This window comes from Engystomops pustulosus, chromosome 5 (assembly GCF_040894005.1).
Source record: "Engystomops pustulosus chromosome 5, aEngPut4.maternal, whole genome shotgun sequence".
NCBI classification, from domain to species: Eukaryota; Metazoa; Chordata; class Amphibia; order Anura; family Leptodactylidae; genus Engystomops; species Engystomops pustulosus.
In genome coordinates, this window is record NC_092415.1 from 28,166,534 (window position 1) to 28,185,607 (window position 19,074).

Genomic DNA, 19,074 nt, shown 5'->3' on the forward strand with positions numbered 1-19,074 from the left:
GTAATGTCATATGAACCAAAGACGTCAAGGATCCCAAGGGCTCGAAGATTGAAAGTACAGGCACTCGCCGGATTACATACAAAATAGGTTCTTTAGGTTTGTTCATTAAGTTGCATTGTATGTAAGCTGGAACTGTATATTTTATAACTGTAGCTCCAGTAAAAAAAAAAAAGTTTCTGTCCCAGTAATAACTGGATTTCCAACATTTTTTTGCTGCAAGGACCAAGGATTATCAATAAAGCTTCATTACAGACACCTTATAGCTAGACACATGACAGAAACATACATTTAGCTCCAGCAGCCGCTGTCTGTACCTGTAAACTGCTGCCTTCTTCTCCCTCATCCTCTCTTCATGTAATTTGACAAACTTACAAAAATTTGTGAATCTTAGTTTAGGATGGAATGGGAAAAGAAAGAGCCATATAAGTGGAGCAAGAAAATTTCCCCTTCATTTTCTCAAACTACTGAGTTTCTAAAAGTTTGTTGAACAGTTAGTGACCGTTGAAGAGTTTACCTCAATTTTCTTTATTTAAAGGGGTTCTCTAGTCATAGCAAGTTAGATCCTATCTACAGGATAGAGCCTAACTTTCTTATCGGTGGGGGTCCCATGAATCTCAAGAATGGGGGGACCCCTGGTGCGCTCAAGATGCAGAGAGTAGCCGGTCATGCATGCGCTGACTGCCCTATGCATCTCTATCATGCTGATGAAGATTGCTTGGCTATTCCCATGAGCGCCATAGAGATAAACAGAGCATATGGCACACGCGCGACTGGCTCCTCTGGTCATTTCGAGCGCCACATGGGTAAAACAAACCCCCATTCTCAAAATCCGTGGGGGTCCCGTCAATGAGTCTCAAACCGATCAGCAAGTTTGCGCTGTATCATGTGGATAGGGCCTAACCTGCTATGACTGGAGGACCCCTTTAAACCACAATATCAATAGATCTACAGAGAAGCTGTAAATAACACATTGAAGGGTATTTGGCATAGAAATTTGATGCTATGCTTTTTGTAATGAGAAGAAAGTACCCAGACTACTTAGCTCTAGGATGGAAGCTATAATAGCGAATATGTTTTTATATATACTTTATAAAAGAATAGTGCCAGTGACAGTACCATCAAAACCCATCATGATAAACCAGGGACATTACTCATAGATCCAGCCACCGTGACTGTGGTTATCTTCTTATATTTGTTATCCATGGCCTCCTTCCTTCTAAAATCTACTTTTATTATTATGCTAATGAGACAGAAGGGCTCTAGGGGGCGTTACCCCCTAGTCGTGTATATTCGTTTTAGTGATAATCAGTGAGCATCATCATGTCACCATTCTTTACGCCGGGTGGCATGTATCGTCTGAAATATATATTTCTTATACATCGTACTTACCCGTCTGTTGCCTAGGCAACATTCAAATACCTTCACCCCGGCCGGGGATGCGCATGCGCCATGTTCTGTAACCACTTCCGGTTTACGCCGACATACTTCCGGTCATGCGCCGTGGACCGAACAACACGCCGGTCGCCTCACAAATCACAGGCGGACTGCATAAAAGGTGAGATACGCCAGTCTAGGGCTATATACCCCTGAGGAAGTTGCCCTTGGTGGCGACGAAACGCGTGGGGAGCCCGTCGCCCCTGTCTCCACTTACCTCCTTCCACTGTGGTAACCCGAGTCTCTTTCATTTTTTCTCCTCATGTATTGTCTCGGTTACCATTACAGCTAGTACCTTAGTTGTATTCTGTTATACTGGTGGTTTTCTCAGGTCTGGACATAGTGATTATTTATGATTGTCTTTTGGATATTTCATCTTTTTGGCACTTTGGGCACTTTATGCATGCTCAGGCTGAGAATCTTAGGGAGGTCACATATCACTACTCAGTGATTGACAGTGGGCAGTTACGGTGTACCCACACCTGGTCACCGTACATTGGTCTGTTATACACTTTGTGTATTTTAAATGTTTTTAATTTGTTGTTTATTATCTGTCGTGCATTAATAAAATTTGTTCTTGATTTTTGTATTATCGAATGAGCCTCCTTGGATACATTCTTTCTTCTTATTTTTGGAATTGGCTTAGTTTTTGTGTATCTGGCTCACACACACTACAGCTGTGCTTCACCCTTCTATTCTTGTTATCATACTTGTTTTTGATTGCCAGTCTTTCAGTGTGGGCAATTTTTCTGGGTGTTTTAGCACGCATATACTTTCCCACTTGGGTTGTCTTGTACTACGCTTCAATTATGGATCTAAAGACACGTGAATCTCTTTGGTCTAGTCAGACGGTAGGCTTACTTGAACTCCCCAATGATGTATCTTCGGGTGACAATGAATTCAAAACCATTACTAGGGAACTCACAGAGGCACATAAGACCCTAACTCGGGTTTACTGGAATATTAGAAGTCTTGAAGAATACATTCGTCTTAATATCGCCCCACGGGGCTTAAGGGTGCAGATTTTCCCGTCTTGGGAACCCGATGAGGGCTTTAAGGCTACTTGGGAAAAGAGCCTGTTACAATGTTCAAACATTCTCATCCACACCCTTCTTACACGGGACAGGGAAAACCTAACACACACAAGAGAAACAATAAAAAAACTAGAAACAAAGCTAGTGGGCTTTGACCAAATTACATTGGTTCAACCTTTTCAACAACAACTCAAAGAAACCATTGATAACTTGGAGAGAGAAATTATACAGGGTAAACGTGACAAGATGAGGAGGGACAAAAATGATTTTGACAGAGGCACTGCATTTAAGTGGACGCATAGGGGAAACCGTAGATCCTACACCAAAAGTGGTAGGCCCCAGTCAACAGCAGAATATTCTTCAAGCGAGGATTTTTTATCCACAGATACCAGCGAGGGCGAAGGAAGATCAGGCGGGGGCAGAATAGATCCCCCGAATCTCAGAAAGAGAGGACTACGCCACAAAGACAAATCTCCTGTATACAAGAGGGGCAAACAACAAGTAGCCAACAAGAAATAGATACCGATGCCCAAGACAACACTGGTAAGAATGATGGATTACAGATCATCAATCTCACTGATTATACACTGTCAGTTGATGAATTGGCTGTACTAGAGAAGGGACTGACTTTTTCCCCTATGCAAAAACTCAACAAATTTGAGCTCATTAAGGACACCTTTTTATTTTGTAGGCAACTGGCATTTAAGGCTCTTTTCCACCAACCCTCCCTGTTGGACAGTGTCCCACCTGAAGACCGACAAACATTTAACGATCTAATGGATTTGCTCCAGGAGAATGAGGACCCAAGTACAACAGGTAGGAGGGTGTGCCCCTTGAGGACACCATCACAGATGACACCTAATTTGGGTCTAATACCAGCGCTACAGATATTTTTTAATGCTGTGACTCATGATATCCAGAATCTTACAGTGGATCCTAACAGTGGAGATAATTTATCCAGAAAGGAGAGGGTAGCCCTTAAGAAACTAAAATCTAATACGGACTTCCTTATTAAGGAAGCAGATAAGGGGGGTAATGTTGTTCTGTGGCCTACTGGATTATACATAAACGAAGCTCAGAGACAATTAGGGAACAGAACCTACTACTCCGAGCTGCCCTCAGACCCAACAACGATCTTTACTAAGAAACTATCCAACCTGCTTGAAGCAGCATTGAATTATGGGATAATTACGAAGAAGGAACAGAGATTCTTAATGGTATCAGATCCTATAATACCTACGTTTTACATGCTCCCAAAGGTCCACAAATCCCTGACCTGTCCTCCGGGCAGACCGATTGTGTCAGGGATAGGGGGCCTTTGTGAAAAACCTTGCATGTTCTTGGATTTTTTTCTGCAACCTCTTGTCTTGTCCCTACCCTCTTACATTCGAGACTCCACGGACTTGATACTAAAAATACAACAGTCCCAGCTCCCTGACAACACCTGGTTAGTGACTCTAGATGTAGAGTCACTATATTCAAACATTGCACACCAGGATGGCATTAGAGCTGTGGCATACTTTTTGGACAAACGGTCCTCGGGAGACCGTAGATTTGACTCCTTTCTGCTTGACCTACTTGAGTATATACTCAAGCACAACTACTTTGTATTTGATCATAGGTTTTTTTAGGCAGATCTCGGGGACAGCGATGGGGGCGCGTTGTGCGCCCTCCTATGCCAACCTTTTTTTAGGTTGGTGGGAGGACGCACACGTGTACCCATCGCATTTCTTCAGGCAGCATGTCAAATGTTGGCATCGCTTTATTGACGACGTGGTTTTCTTATGGGAGGGTCCAATTGAACTATGTCAGGACTTCATTGCGGAATTGAATAGGAATCCTTTGAATATCTTCCTAACCTCCACTTTCTCACAAACAGCTGTTGATTTTCTGGACCTCAAGATCTCCATTGAAAACAATCACCTATGTACAGACCTTCACAGAAAAGATACCGCCACTAACAGCCTACTCCACTTCCAAAGCTTTCACCCAAAACATCTGAAAACCGGCATCCCAGTTGGCCAATTCATCCGCCTGAGACGTAACTGCACTTTGGATGACAACTTCAAAAGCAATGCCCTGGATCTCACATCAAGATTCAGGAATAGACAATATCCAAAACGCGTAATCTCTCAAGCGTATCAGAGAGCTCGCAATTCATCTAGATCAGATCTCTTGACCCCAAAAAAGGCGAGGACACCACCACAGTTGGGTATTTATACGATGTACAACAACCAATGGGGAGATATTTGGAAGATTCTAAATAAAAACTGGTATATTCTAAACACAGAATCTCGACTACAACCCTTCATCGATAAGAAACCAAAACTGGTGGCAAAACGGGCACGCAACTTAAAGGACCAACTGATGAAAAGCCATTTCGTCCGTCCATCAAAACCATTGGGGAGGGGCTTGCGACTTCAAGGATCATTTCCCTGTGGAGACTGTTCGGTGTGTCCACTACTACGCCCCACAAAAGAATTTACTAACCCACTGGATCAAAAGAGATTTTTTCTTCCAAACTACATCAACTGCAAGTCTAAAAACATTATCTACGCCTTGATCTGTCCCTGCCAAAAAGTCTACGTGGGACAGACGACTCAGGAATTAAGGAAGAGGGTCCAGCAGCACATATCAAGCATCAATAACGCTCACGTTCACTTTTCGCAAGGTAAGCACCTTTCCTCAGTTGCGGCCCATTTCCGGAGCCAACATGGGGGTAAATGTAGGGGCCTCCAAGTTGTGGGCCTTAATAAGACTCGCCCCAATGCCAGAGGGGGAAACATCACCCCAGAATTATTAAGATGTGAAGCCCAATGGATTTTCAGACTAAACTGCCTTTCTCCCCAGGGCCTCAATGAGGAACTTTTGTTCACAGGGTTCTACAAACAACGATAGAAATAGCTCACACTGGCCTAGGAATGACTATCGGACAACGATTTGAAAATCCTTTTTCAGTTTCCATTTAATAGGTGAGTGTTTCCATCCATACACTCCTTATACACCTCTTATATCTTCCCCATCCCCATTTGCTCCAATTCACGCTTCTTGTATCACCAATCATTGTTCACCTGGCATCCCTAACTTCACCATGTATCCACCTATTGTAATATTCCTTTTCTTTCTCTTCCACCATTTCAACACTTTTTTGTTCACCATTTTTTTCACTAGTTAGGGCCTCTTTGTTTTTCTCGGCTCCCTTTAATTCTGGACCCTTATGGCCCTCTTATCACAGTTCACCTCATTCACTCTTCTTGTCCCATCCTTTCACCTTTCACACGCCCATTTTCACTCCCACCTCTCCACTCACACACTTTTCCAGCAACAATTCACCTTTCACCCACCTTCACCTCACTCTGTCCACTCTCCTACCTTTCACTCACATACACTTTTCAAACTTTTCCCCATTTTCCACACACACTCTCCTCACTACTCTCAACTTCTCACTCATATCATTTTTAGCGTTTATCACTAGGCTCTTTTCACCATTACTTCACTCCTTAATTGCATCTATTCATATTAATACACTTAACTGTTATTATAGTTTATACATGCTTAAGCATGTGATTATTGCACAGCTCCCCCAGCACTATCTATTTATAAACTGGTCATTCCATTCACTTTATTAACTTCTTACGCATTTATATAATAATTTTTCTTTTCTAGATATTGTGCACCACAGTTAGGACTCCTAAAAAATCGTTTCATGAGGTTTTCACTTTCCAACGACTATTTTCAGCAACTTTGGAAGCCTTCAAGATAACCATCTACTGGAACAAATGGCCAAGAGACAGTTCTCAATAATCATCAACGAACTAATTGAATGTCCTTTGTATTTTGTTTTTCCTAACTTACCTGCTTTGCATCCTTGTATGTCATTAGTGTTTTGGTGACCGTAATTGTTACGACCCGAGAAAAATTAACTCTTGACTCCTTAGACCTGCGCCTATGTTATAATCTACTCCTTGTCCCCTTGCAGGCTTCTTATGCCTGTTGACTGCAATAGCTATGACCCTAGTAAAATTGACCTTTGACTCTTTAAACTTGTGCCTATGTCATAGCCTTCTTTCTTACTATATTGATGGAGATTCTCAGTTCTGGATCCATTTGTTTCACTATATGAGATCGCTTTCATTTACCCTTGGGCAAATTCAGCACTATCCTTGATTTATTTGCATTTGCTATAACGTATAGTTCACTAAGATAAGTGCTCCAGTACAGATAATCACTTCGACTTAATTATTGGTCACAATGTGTGATATGTTTTAAGATCTTTAGTATCTAAAACCTTTTGTTTTTTTGCAGTCGTGTATATTCGTTTTAGTGATAATCAGTGAGCATCATCATGTCACCATTTTTTACGCCGGGTGGCATGTATCGTCTGAAATATATATTTCTTATACATCGTACTTACCCGTCTGTTGCCTAGGCAACATTCAAATACCTTCACCCCGGCCGGGGATGCGCATGCGCCATGTTCTGTAACCACTTCCGGTTTACGCCGACATACTTCCGGTCATGCGCCGTGGACCGAACAACACGCCGGTCGCCTCACAAATCACAGGCGGACTGCATAAAAGGTGAGATACGCCAGTCTAGGGCTATATACCCCTGAGGAAGTTGCCCTTGGTGGCGACGAAACGCGTGGGGAGCCCGTCGCCCCTGTCTCCACTTACCTCCTTCCACTGTGGTAACCCGAGTCTCTTTCATTTTTTCTCCTCATGTATTGTCTCGGTTACCATTACAGCTAGTACCTTAGTTGTATTCTGTTATACTGGTGGTTTTCTCAGGTCTGGACATAGTGATTATTTATGATTGTCTTTTGGATATTTCATCTTTTTGGCACTTTGGGCACTTTATGCATGCTCAGGCTGAGAATCTTAGGGAGGTCACATATCACTACTCAGTGATTGACAGTGGGCAGTTACGGTGTACCCACACCTGGTCACCGTACATTGGTCTGTTATACACTTTGTGTATTTTAAATGTTTTTAATTTGTTGTTTATTATCTGTCGTGCATTAATAAAATTTGTTCTTGATTTTTGTATTATCGAATGAGCCTCCTTGGATACATTCTTTCTTCTTATTTTTGGAATTGGCTTAGTTTTTGTGTATCTGGCTCACACACACTACAGCTGTGCTTCACCCTTCTATTCTTGTTATCATATCTTCTTATATTTGTTATCCATGGCCTCCTTCCTTCTAAAATCTACTTTTATTATTATGCTAATGAGACAGAAGGGCTCTAGGGGGCGTTACCAGAGCCCCTCCATGTTGTAGCTAACACTGAAGTGCCCTCAGCAGTTACCTCCTCCTTCTGCCTGATGTAATCTCACTGCAGCAGAGGAAGTTTATAGCAGTCAGTAATCTTGCCCACCCTGAATAATGATAAATCTTGGTCATTATGTAGTGTTAAAGCATTTTTTTTGCAAAGAATAAGCAAAAAGTAAGGAAGTTAAAATAAAAAAAAAAATCAGCAAAAAGAACATGTAGCCAGAATATTGAGCATAAAATGTCCTGTTTCTTTTAAAACAAGAAAAAAAGGAACACAATGGGGTTTTTGCTACATCAAATGGCTCGGCGATAACGAGAGGCGCGAACATTCCTCTCGTTTGTCACAAGTCACACAGCGTCCGCAATGAGGGCTCAGGACTTCAGAACAAAGAGCAGCGCCAAAACTTTCTGATTAAATGTAACAGTTGACCTTTTCACATTTTGCTAATGAATCATTACAGATCCTGTGCGGCAGGCGCCAGCCAGAGCGACTTCTATATTCCTTCTCTTCTCGAGTCACGGAAGTTACAAACACATCAGCATTCTGCTTCTCATACGCATACATACTGGTCCGCTATACATAGTATCTGAATTATAGGCTCTACAGCCCGGGTTGGCCACTCCTTTACATAAATTGCCCATGTGCCTTTACTGCCTTAAAACTATTTCCTGAATGTCGATCAATTCATTCATCATCCCTGATGCTTCCTTTATTGCTGTGTGCAGACTCTCTGTGCACTCTGCATAGACATGTAAACAAAGATCCCACACTGATAAATAGGAGGGACCTATAGCAGGGGATTATGACTTATACTGCTGCTCCACCTCCCCTCTCCCTGTGTCAGTGAGACGGATTGAGAGAAAATAGACACAATGGAGGCTGCCATTACAGAGGCACTGAAGGAGTGAGAAACAGGAAGTTGTGTATATATGCAGAGGGCAGCATGGGGATAACAGGGAAAGGCTGGAGCTCTCACAGGAGGCAAAGACACAGCTACATATACATGCAGAGACATGTCTAATGGAACAGATTTATTGAAAAGTGGCCAACCCCTTTAAGTGGCATCAAAAAGTAAAGCATCAGCTTCACCGGTTGCCTTTCCTGTAGCAGAGGCATAATTTAAAGAAAATCAATCTTCAAAATCAAACATGATAAACCAGGGCCACTTATCCAGAGATCCAGACACCGTGACTTCTTAAAGGTTGGACTTGATTGATCTTTTTCAACCTTATATATTATGGCATTGTGGTAATCTTCTTATATTTGTTATCCATGGCCTCCATTTTTCTAAAATCAACTTTTAAAATTGTGATAATGAGGCATAAGTGCTCTTGGGGTATTACCAGGGCCCCTCCATGTTTCTTCTTAGGCTTTTACACTGCCCCCCACCTGCTTCTTCAGCACATCCCCCTCTTTCTGCCTTCCATAATCTGACACAGTAGAAAGGGGAAGTTCTCCTACACAGTGTAAAAGCCTGTGAAGCTGCAGCATAATTTTTTAAGTTGGTTCTATAAGGAACGAGGCCATGGATAACAAATATAAGAAGATTCCCACAGTCACGGTGCCTGGATCTATGAGTAAGTGTCCCTGGTTTATGAAGATGTTATATTTCCTTTAATCCCTGAAGCCATATATGCATGTATTCCTCATGAAATAAACATTTCTGGAGCTGTACTTTGTGCCAGGGGCGTAACTAGGAGAAACAGGGCCCCGTAGCAGACTTTTGAATGGGGCCCCACTTACTATAGGTATACAGTCATACAGTACCATATACACCCATGCATCATATACACAGACATACAGCATATACACATCACATATGCATACACCTTTAGAGCATCTACAGAACACATATGCACACATACAGCATATTTACACCTAGTACCCCCTGAAACTGTGGGCCCCATAGCAGCTGCTACCGCTGTAGTTACGCCCCTGCTTTGTGCTTTGCTGTTTTTCTGTGGAAATATGTCTGGGCTACAAAGATTTTTTTGGCAATGTAGTGAACTGATTGCAGTTATAGTAGTACAGAGCACGTAAATACATTGAGATATACGCTGAGGTTAAAGGAAGTGTATCAGGTCCAACATACCCCCAACAACAGCAGCATGAAAAAATTCTTTGTACCCACAATAGTTAATTTTTAGGAATATGCAAATCAACCATCAACAACCAATTTGGCTAATTTGCCTTTAGCTGCTACCAAGGACTCTGCCTCTGCTTGTGTCACAGATAAGATCCGCCCCTAAAGCACTTGACTACTGATTTGCATAACTAGATTATGATTATGATTATCTCTACGGCTAAAAACGTCTGTTTTAGCTCATATTAAAGGCCCCTGCATTAGATTGGGGGGGGGGGGGGCACTGTGGAGCTGATAACATGTTGGATTTTACAGGTGAGAAGATTTAGCAAAAGACTGATATGATTTTAAAAATGAGATTCTCATCTTTACAATGACTACAGAACCATGAATCTAACTGCTATCTAAAACAATGCTTCCCTTCTAGCCTCTAAGCCTTACTCTTCTCAGGCAAAAAATGACTCTTCTCAGATCATTTGCATATGGTTATGGAGACTATTTTTGGGGGGTAATTGGATGAGATTTCACATGAAATAGGGAATTCTAGAAAGGACATTTCACACTCTACCCAAGGGGGATGGTAGTTTAATAGGATAAAATTTGGTAACAGATTCCCTTTAAACTTTTGTACAATATTTTGTTACAATTTAACTTTTAATATACTGTGTCCCCTGCTGACCCCTGGCCTACCCCCATACCTTCCCCTACATAAATCAAATGCTCCCGTTTGGCTGTAGCTTAGTAAATGGATGTTCATGAATAACAAAAAAAAGAATTTGAAGTGTTAAATGCGGATTTCATGGTGTCACAGGGAACAGGCTTGTCCTTTTTAAGGGGAAAGACCAAGTGACAATAACAAGCTGTTGCCATGAGAACAGTGTAATGTAGGTTCAGGGCCATTCCGCATAATAATTAAAATTGCATAAAGGCTGCAAAAAGTAGAACTGCTATGGACGAGGGTAAAAGCCGTAAGATTGATCTCAGTTTAAAGTTCACACTGGAATTTTAAGTTGTGAAGCGCTCAGAGGGATGACAAAAAGATCTGCTACGAGTATGTGTCATAATGGGGCTTATTTACTAAGGTCCCGCGGCCGCATTTCCAGCAGGTTTCCCGATGTTTTCGGCTATTGCGTCGCACACGATCGGATTGTGTCGCAATTGCACCCAGCTTTCATGCGTCACAAATTGGGGGCGGGCCGACAGACGATCCAACGGATTTTGACAACCCGCGGGATTTAACCTTTAAAATTTTGTTGCAAGCCAAGCACTTACAAGATGGTGAACTCCAACGGACCTGAGCGGGGAAGCGACACATGCAGGATATCGCGCGCACGATCTTAGTGAATCGCGGCAGACTTCATCCTCGTCGGACATTCTGGATTGGGGATCGCGCAGGGACCAGGTAGGTAAATGTGCTCAATAACGTGGGATATAGTGCACATCAAGCATACAAGAAGACCCAACAAGAACCGAAATGTAGCCTAGAAGAAAGATGTAGGCACGGGACAACTAGAAATATCCCTAACCCTACCCTACATGTGTGTATATAATACTAATATAACGTATCGATACATTACTTCATGCAAGTAAACCAAAAACTTAAGAAATCTACCACCAAAATCCATCATGATAAACCAGAGACACTTACTCATAGATCCAGGCATCGTGACTGTGGTAATCGTCTTATATTGGTTATCCATGGCCTCCTTCCTTCTAAAATCAACTTTTACAATTATGCTAATGAGCTAAAAGGGCTCTGGGGGTGTTACTAGTGCTCCTTTGTGCTGCACTTTCACAGGCTGTTACACTGGGGCAGATTTACTTACCCGGTCCGTTCGCGATCCAGCGACGCGTTCTCTGCAGTGGATTCGGGTCCGGCCGGGATTCATCAAGGTAGTTCCTCCGCCGTCCACCAGGTGGCGCTGCTGCGCTGAAAAGCATCTGAACGCACTCAAGTTCACCGAGCCGGACCAAGTGAAGGTAAGTGCGTCCCAAGCGACACTTTTATGGTTTTAAATGCGGCGGTTTTTCCGAATCAGTCGGGTTTTCGTTCGGCCACGCCCCCCCGATTTCCGTCGCGTGCATGCCAGCGCCGATGCGCCACAATCCGATCGCGTGCGCCCCAAATCACGGGGCAATACAGGGAAAATCGGCGCAAATCTGAAATATTCGGGTAACACGTCGGGAAAACGCGAATCGGGCCCTTAGTAAATGACCCCCACTGTTTCACCCTCCTCTATGCTTCTTCAGAACTCCACCCCTATTCCTCTGGCTGATATAATCTCACGACAGCAGAGGAGGTTTGAGCACACAGTGGGATGAGGAAGTGTTGCAGCACAGTGTAACAGCCTGTAAAGCTACAGCATAAAGGGGCTCTGGGGCAGCCCCAGGAGCTTACTTTATGCATCTAAAAAAAACTTTATTGAAGGAAATCTACCATGAAAATCAAGCCTGATAAACCAGGGACGCTTACTCTTAGATCCAGACACCGTGACTGTGGTATTATACCACAGTAACGGTGTTATATTTGTTATCCATGGCCTTCTTCCTTCTACAATAAACTTTTAAAATTATACCAATGAGCCCAAACCCATGTTACACTGTCTTCCGTCCTGTTCCCTCAGAACTTCAGCACACAGTGGGAGGGGGGATAGTTCCTGCACAATGTAGCACTCCAAGAACCCTTCCAGCCAATTAGCATAATTGTAAAAGTTGATTTTAGAAGGAAGGAGGCCAAATATTAATTGATTACCATAGACATGGTGCCCAGATCTATGAGTAAATATCCCTGGTTTATCATGATGGATTTTGATGGTCAATTTCCTTTAAAAAACATATAGACATTAATGGTACATTTGCTTTTAGTTAGATGAGAGCAAATTAAGAGCTTCAAACTCTCCAAAAAAAGTAAAAGAAAACAGCAATGGGGGTGATTTGTCAAATAGTGAAGTCTCAAATAGTAGTAAAAGAAATCAGGCAACTTGGTATCATCATGGTCATCACAATACATTCCACAAATCTAATCTGTTTAGAATTTCTTGCATTATATTCCATGGATAAGGAGCCGTTATGGCTTATTATATTACACTGTATAAAGGCCAATGAATCCTGGAGCCGATCCTGGGATAGACGACAATTTAATAGGCTATAAATCTAATTACTGTCAATCTCAACATAGTGAGACCACACACATCCTAAACCTCTTAACCTACTGTATCCCCAGAGCCTTTGGGTTGTCTCCTAATATATCTACAACTGATATTAAGCTTAAAGTGCACCTCACCTTTAAAAGCCTTTGTATAAATCTGTAGTACAGTATATCTAGGACCCTGGCTAATGTGTGATTTGTACATGGCTCCCCGTAGGATCTGTGGGTGATTTTCAGTCCTTCTGAAGCCAAGGAGTGAAGACTTAGCTGCTGCGACTTATTGTGAGTATTTAAAGGGAATTTGTCACCACCTTTTTCACAAATTCAGCTAGTGATAGGTTCCCATAGAGTCCTATTAAAACAACGTCCCCTAAAAAATGTTTGCCTTACCACCCCATAAAATGATCTTTGTGCTCTTACCGGGCATTCAGCTAGATCCAGCAGCGAGTTGGAGGGGCATGTACTGACGCATGACCAGGAATTGCAGAGGAGTTCGCAGGTGCTGGAATTTGGCAGCTGGATGACATCTATGAGGATGAGAGGGACCACTGGACTCATTGTGAAGGTCTTGTCCCCTTCAACAATGTTGCTGGATCTGGCTGTCAGGGCATAAAGTTCATTTTATGGGGTTGTGAGGCAAACATTTAGGTAAAAGGAGGGTTCCATTGTGTTAATATGGTTCTATGGGAACCTGTCACTAGCTGAATTGGTGAAAAAGATGATGACAAGTTCCTTTTATTGGAGTTTTCCCACATTCATCCATAGGATAGGTAATAGGTGTGTGATTTCTGGAGGTCTGAATGTTGGGAGTCCCAGAGATCACAAGAACAGCGTGAGTTCTTCGTATGAATGGAGTGATGGTGTACATGCTCAGTCACCACTCCATTCACTCCTATTAACAATAATAACATCAATCCCATGAAGATAGAGAAATAAGGATAATTAACTTACCACTGCTTGTTTCTAAGAATCCATAAAAAGGTTTTCCGGTAGAGTTCATTTACTTCCTTAAAGCAAATTTTGGCTGCGCTCTGTGATATTGCAGCATTACTTTACATGTTGTATGGTACAAGGTGATGGAGCGCAGTGTGGACTTGGAGTAGTGGTAATAAAAAGATAGTGTAAAGAATGGGGAGGGAGTGATAAGTACATCTTTGTTATTCTACTGGAGCCTGCAAATAGAATGAACTTCACCAGACAACCATTTTTACGACAACCCCTTCATCAGTAGAAGTCACCCATTGATCAATGTATCGCCATAGGTCCAATTTATCTTGCCCATAGTTTTTAGCTTTTAAAGTGGTTGTCCGACTCTTACAAAAGTGTAGGGACAGGAGACGAGTGGGCATGCCTGGAAGTGGAGCGGAGCACGGCTCCGACATGCCGTGGCGTGGGACACCCCAAGTGACGGAGGTGTTGAATAAAGATTTATTTTTTTTAAAAAGTGCTAAGGAATGCCACCCACTTTGTCACCTAATTGGTTGGACTCGGAGTTACCTGAAAGTAGGTTGGACTCGGGGGTTACCTGAAAGGGTGTTATCTATCTGGCCAGTTAGTATATAGCCTTTAACCCTTGTACAGTTACCAAGACTTTTCTGCAATTATGTCACCTCTCAGAGAAGACCCAACATAGATTAATGCTGAACCTGGGAGTTCAAGACAAACACCTGTAAAGTATCAGGGGGTCAGGCAGTGACCCAGGACTTGCGGAGTTCAGGAAAAATTGAAGGTCAGGCCACCGGTTGGGGCACATTCCACAGTTTATTGGTTAGAAACTAGCTAAGCTAAGAACCTATATAATCCCCTTTTATATCCTATGGCTGGCACAGCTTGGCTGGAGTGGCTGGGCAGTGTTACAGACTCGGGTCATGATTATCATGATTGGGCACATCCTGCAGCAGTCGTGATAGTGCCCTTGTCAGGGCACAAAGGGTGCAATACACTAAGAGGCTCCAGCCTTGATTGTGAGCCAGAATAAATTCTACGCTAGGTCCTGCTCCATGGAGGGAGTTAAGGTCAAGCCAGGTCTTGCCAGGTATCAATTACTTCCCAACATATGATATAAATAGATGACCCTAATAGGGCATGGGGATTGCGGTTGCCATCATGATATTCATGATGCCAAATATTTTGATCAACTTTGGTGATGCTTAGTAAGGAAGGGTAATGGGTGAGCTAGGGGTTCAATGGTTGGGATATCCATAAGGGGTCCTTTTACATTTTCATATTCGTATGACTATAGTAAAATAATAGTAAACTTTTACTTCCTGTTTCATAGGAGCGTGAAACTATACTAAATTTATACCAGCCCCATAAATGTATAAGACATTTTTTGTTTTCCTAGATATCATAAATGTCTGATTTTCCGTTATTTTTGCAATAAAGACTTTGAGAATAAAAATATGGTAACATTCAAGGGCGAGGAGATAATAAAATAGATACGATTATGAAGGCACATCAAAGGGATATTACGGGCCTCTATCAACGCGGAACATGTGCGCAACCATAAATGTGTTCCTCCGGTTATAAAGTTGTTACATTAAACAGAAAATGTAAAATGGGAACAATTCTGGTCTTTTTCACTTCCATTTATTGTCCATCTGAGGGTTTTATCTACAACCTGTATAACAGGATTCTTCATGAGTTATTGGAAGTGCGTTCACGGATGATGTTAATGTCAGTCATGATGGCGACGCACGGGAACTTGATTCACAAGAGCCGCATCTGTATCCAATACAACTTGACTTTATGCCATCATAAAGGAGGGTAACAATGTCTTCTATCTATATCTCGTACATAAACAGGGCTTGATGCGTGTAATAACTTTTCGTCGAGATGACGGTAGATAAAACAAGGAGTATCTAACGTTACCTGAAGACGACGTACATCCCCAGGCTCTCAACATCTGCATCAAAAATAAAAGATATAGCTACGCTCGGGTTGTGATCTCTTGTCAATTGTTTTTTAAAATCAATATGTAAAAATCAGCAACTGAGGCCCTATCCAATGGATAGGGCCTAACTTTGCTTTGTAGGAAAACCCCTTTAAGATATGTCATTAGCAGTTGATCAATGCAGACCTGACCACCTGCCTGTGGATGTCAGATCTTATCCAGTGGACAGACCCCTTATCATTCTGATTACCTTACTGGGTGAACCAAAAAATCCTGAAAGAGAACCTGTCACCATAAGGCCTTTCTTAGTAGGGGTCAGGTTCCCAAAAAACACAGTAATGCAGAATACAAGTGGATTAAGTAAGATAATAAAGTCTATAAAATTTTTCCTGGCTCCCTCCAAGCACTGATGAGTGAGTCCCTGGGGCGTGTGGCCATAGGAGCAGAGAACCACTTTCTGTTTGCCATGCCCAGTGAGTGCAGAGAGCACTGCATTTATTTTTTTTAACTTTCTCTGAAGCTACCTGGACAGTAGCTATGGTGGTTGAACTCCCATTGTCTGAATTTTTTCAATGTTGTTTATTAGTGTTTCATAGGTTCGTACAATTTCAGGGACACTACATGTGTCTATGTTTTCATGCTTTTCGACTTTTTTTTTTACTTAACTCAAAGTTCATCATGATAAACCAGGGGCACTTATCATAGATGCAGGCATCGGGACTGTGGTAATCTTCTTATATCAGCTTTTAAAATTATGCTAATGAACCAGAAGAACTCTGGGGGTGTTACACTTTGCAGGAGCACTTACCACTGTGTGGAAGAGGTGTAACAGCCTGTGAAGACAGAGCATGGAGGGGTTATGGTAACACCACCCAGAGCCTTTCTGGCTGTCTAGCATAATTTTAAAAGTTGATTTTTAGAAAGAAAGGGGGCCATGGATAACAAATATAAGAATATAGCCACAGTCACAATGCCTGGATCTATGATTAAGTGTTGATTGTTTCATCCAGGAAAGAGCATGATATTCCTATTATGAATTTAATCAGTTTATGATCCACTACTGCTCCTGGTTTATCATTTTGATTTTTACTTAATGTGCCATTCTGTTCATTATTTTTACTTACTGCCATGCTACCGATATCTGCTGCAGTTTTACGATGACAAGACTACTGCCCTTTTATAAGCTTCCTAGTTACAAATAATCAACCAAAGAAGTTCTGGGGGTTGGTGAATGGCTTGAAGATTGCAGCACCAATACACTACAATGCAGTGGTCTTAATAACCGCGGCATCTATGTGGTAGTTTTATTTGGGGATGCAGTTTAACGGTTTGTCCACAAGGCTCTATATCACATATAATGCTATAAGAATGGCCAAATCGGATATAGTAAGACCCACAGATGGAGGTCAGCAGACTTTTACATACTACACTACTACTCTGCTACATACAGACCAAAGAAACCTGCATTGTGTGTAAGAATTTTTTTTTTCATCTTTCCCTTCCATCTATAATGACTATATGTGATGGATTTGTTCAGAAAAACCGTGTTTTTCCTTGAAAAGACTTCATATTGGTGAAAGTAATATCGGGCAGGTTTATAATCACACCTGTTCATTACCGAGTGCCCTTTAACTAAAATCATGACATTTAAATGTGAAATAAACTTATATTAAAGAGAAAATGTCAGTTTTAGGAATACGGGAAAAAAATCGGTAGTAAGTGACATTTTAAGGTGCTTTCTAAACAGATCTATAAAGCTGTACATAAGTCTCACATCTAAAGGACTTAGGGACTTATAGCATTGGGAGGTTCTAGTCGAAGGCACAATATTCCATAAACTTTTTTTTTTTTTTTTTAAACTTGTCTCATTTTAAACGTGCACTTTTCATTTAATTATTTTTTTTTTTATTTTCGGATTCAAAAAACGTTATTAAAAGAATTATTTCTGTATGATTTTTTTAGCAGGTGAGTTGTATTTGTATGCTTTTGTTTTTCATATAAGAGTATATGCAACTTATTTATTATGTGAATAGAAATACAGATATGTTTATGGTCTCAATTTTGCGGGATGAGATGACGTTTTCATTTCTACTATTTTGAGGACTGTACAACCTTTTGATCACTTTTTATTAAATGTTTTACTTAACTATTTTCATTTATCGGTCTTTTTGGGATATGGTGATATCTAACACTTTTTGTTTATTTTTATATCAGTTCTAGGGAAATGGGGCTGATTTGCATTTTTTGTTTTTCTATTTTCTTTTCCAATTTTGTTTACTTTTTTTACTATTTTTTTTTTAATACCTTGAAGGGTACTTTAACCCATGGGTGCCTTATCAACTCTACCATGTACTGCAATACTGCTGTCATAGAAACCAATTGCCGGCCCCCGAAGACCTCAATGAGGGCAGTGATCCAATCCAATATGGCATTGAGCATTTAGATGGTTAACACATGCGATCAATGCCTGCGGGTGTTAACAGTGGGTGTTTGATGCAATATGCCGCAAACCCCCGCCTGGTATGAAGAGGGTTCAGCCCATGAGCCCTTTCTATCCTCCCACTCCAAACGTGTCGTACTATTACAGCAGAAGTGGTTAAGTTCTGGCTGATAGACCAGCATTGTATTTCTCCTTCTTTCCAACAGACATAACATTTGCCTGCAAGGGGGAGACACATGCTGTTCATAATAAGTGTATTAGTATTTGTTTATATCAATGTACTCAGAGCTCCTCCTAGTGGTGTCAACCGGAAGCAAGAGTTTTAACATTAACTGTGCAAACAAACTGTTACGTCTGTGTCTTTGCATTCTGCTATTCTTATTGTTACTGGGGGGCATATATACGGCCGCAAGCTTGCAACATTTGCAACAAGCTTGCCCCTCCTCCTCTTCCGTGCACTGCCATGTGCTCGCCATGTGCATACAGCCTTAGGCTACATGCACACTGCCGTGGCCCATCGCACCGTAGCACGGCGGGCACACGGCAGCGCGCGGGGAGAGGAGGAGGAGGTGAGCGCCGCTCACCCCCGCCCCTCTCTATAGGAACGTATGGGCCACACGCCGTAATACGGGAAAAGATAGGACATGTCCTATCTTTTCCCGGGCTACGAAGCGGTACGGTGCAGCACACGTACGATGCCGTCAGCCCATAGAAGAGTAAGGGTGACGTATGTCGGCCGTATATCCGTCCCCCATACATGTGTGTG

General features: G+C 41.9%; 1 protein-coding gene across 2 annotated transcripts; it reads left to right on the forward strand.

The window, feature by feature from the left end:
- Positions 1-974: 974 nt before the first annotated feature.
- Positions 975-6,170, forward strand: LOC140133962 (uncharacterized). 2 transcript variants are annotated; one of them, XM_072154636.1, is made up of 4 exons: positions 975-3,011; positions 3,160-3,284; positions 4,348-5,440; positions 6,135-6,170. In XM_072154636.1, the coding sequence occupies exons 2-3, from the start codon at positions 3,245-3,247 to the stop codon at positions 5,364-5,366; spliced, it is 1,059 nt and encodes a 352-aa protein (XP_072010737.1). In that variant the 5' UTR covers positions 975-3,011; positions 3,160-3,244; the 3' UTR covers positions 5,367-5,440; positions 6,135-6,170. The 2 variants fall into 2 exon arrangements, with proteins under 2 accessions (XP_072010737.1, XP_072010736.1); XM_072154635.1 differs by lacking the exons at positions 975-3,011; positions 3,160-3,284 and having other exon boundaries at positions 4,074-5,440.
- Positions 6,171-19,074: the final 12,904 nt, after the last annotated feature.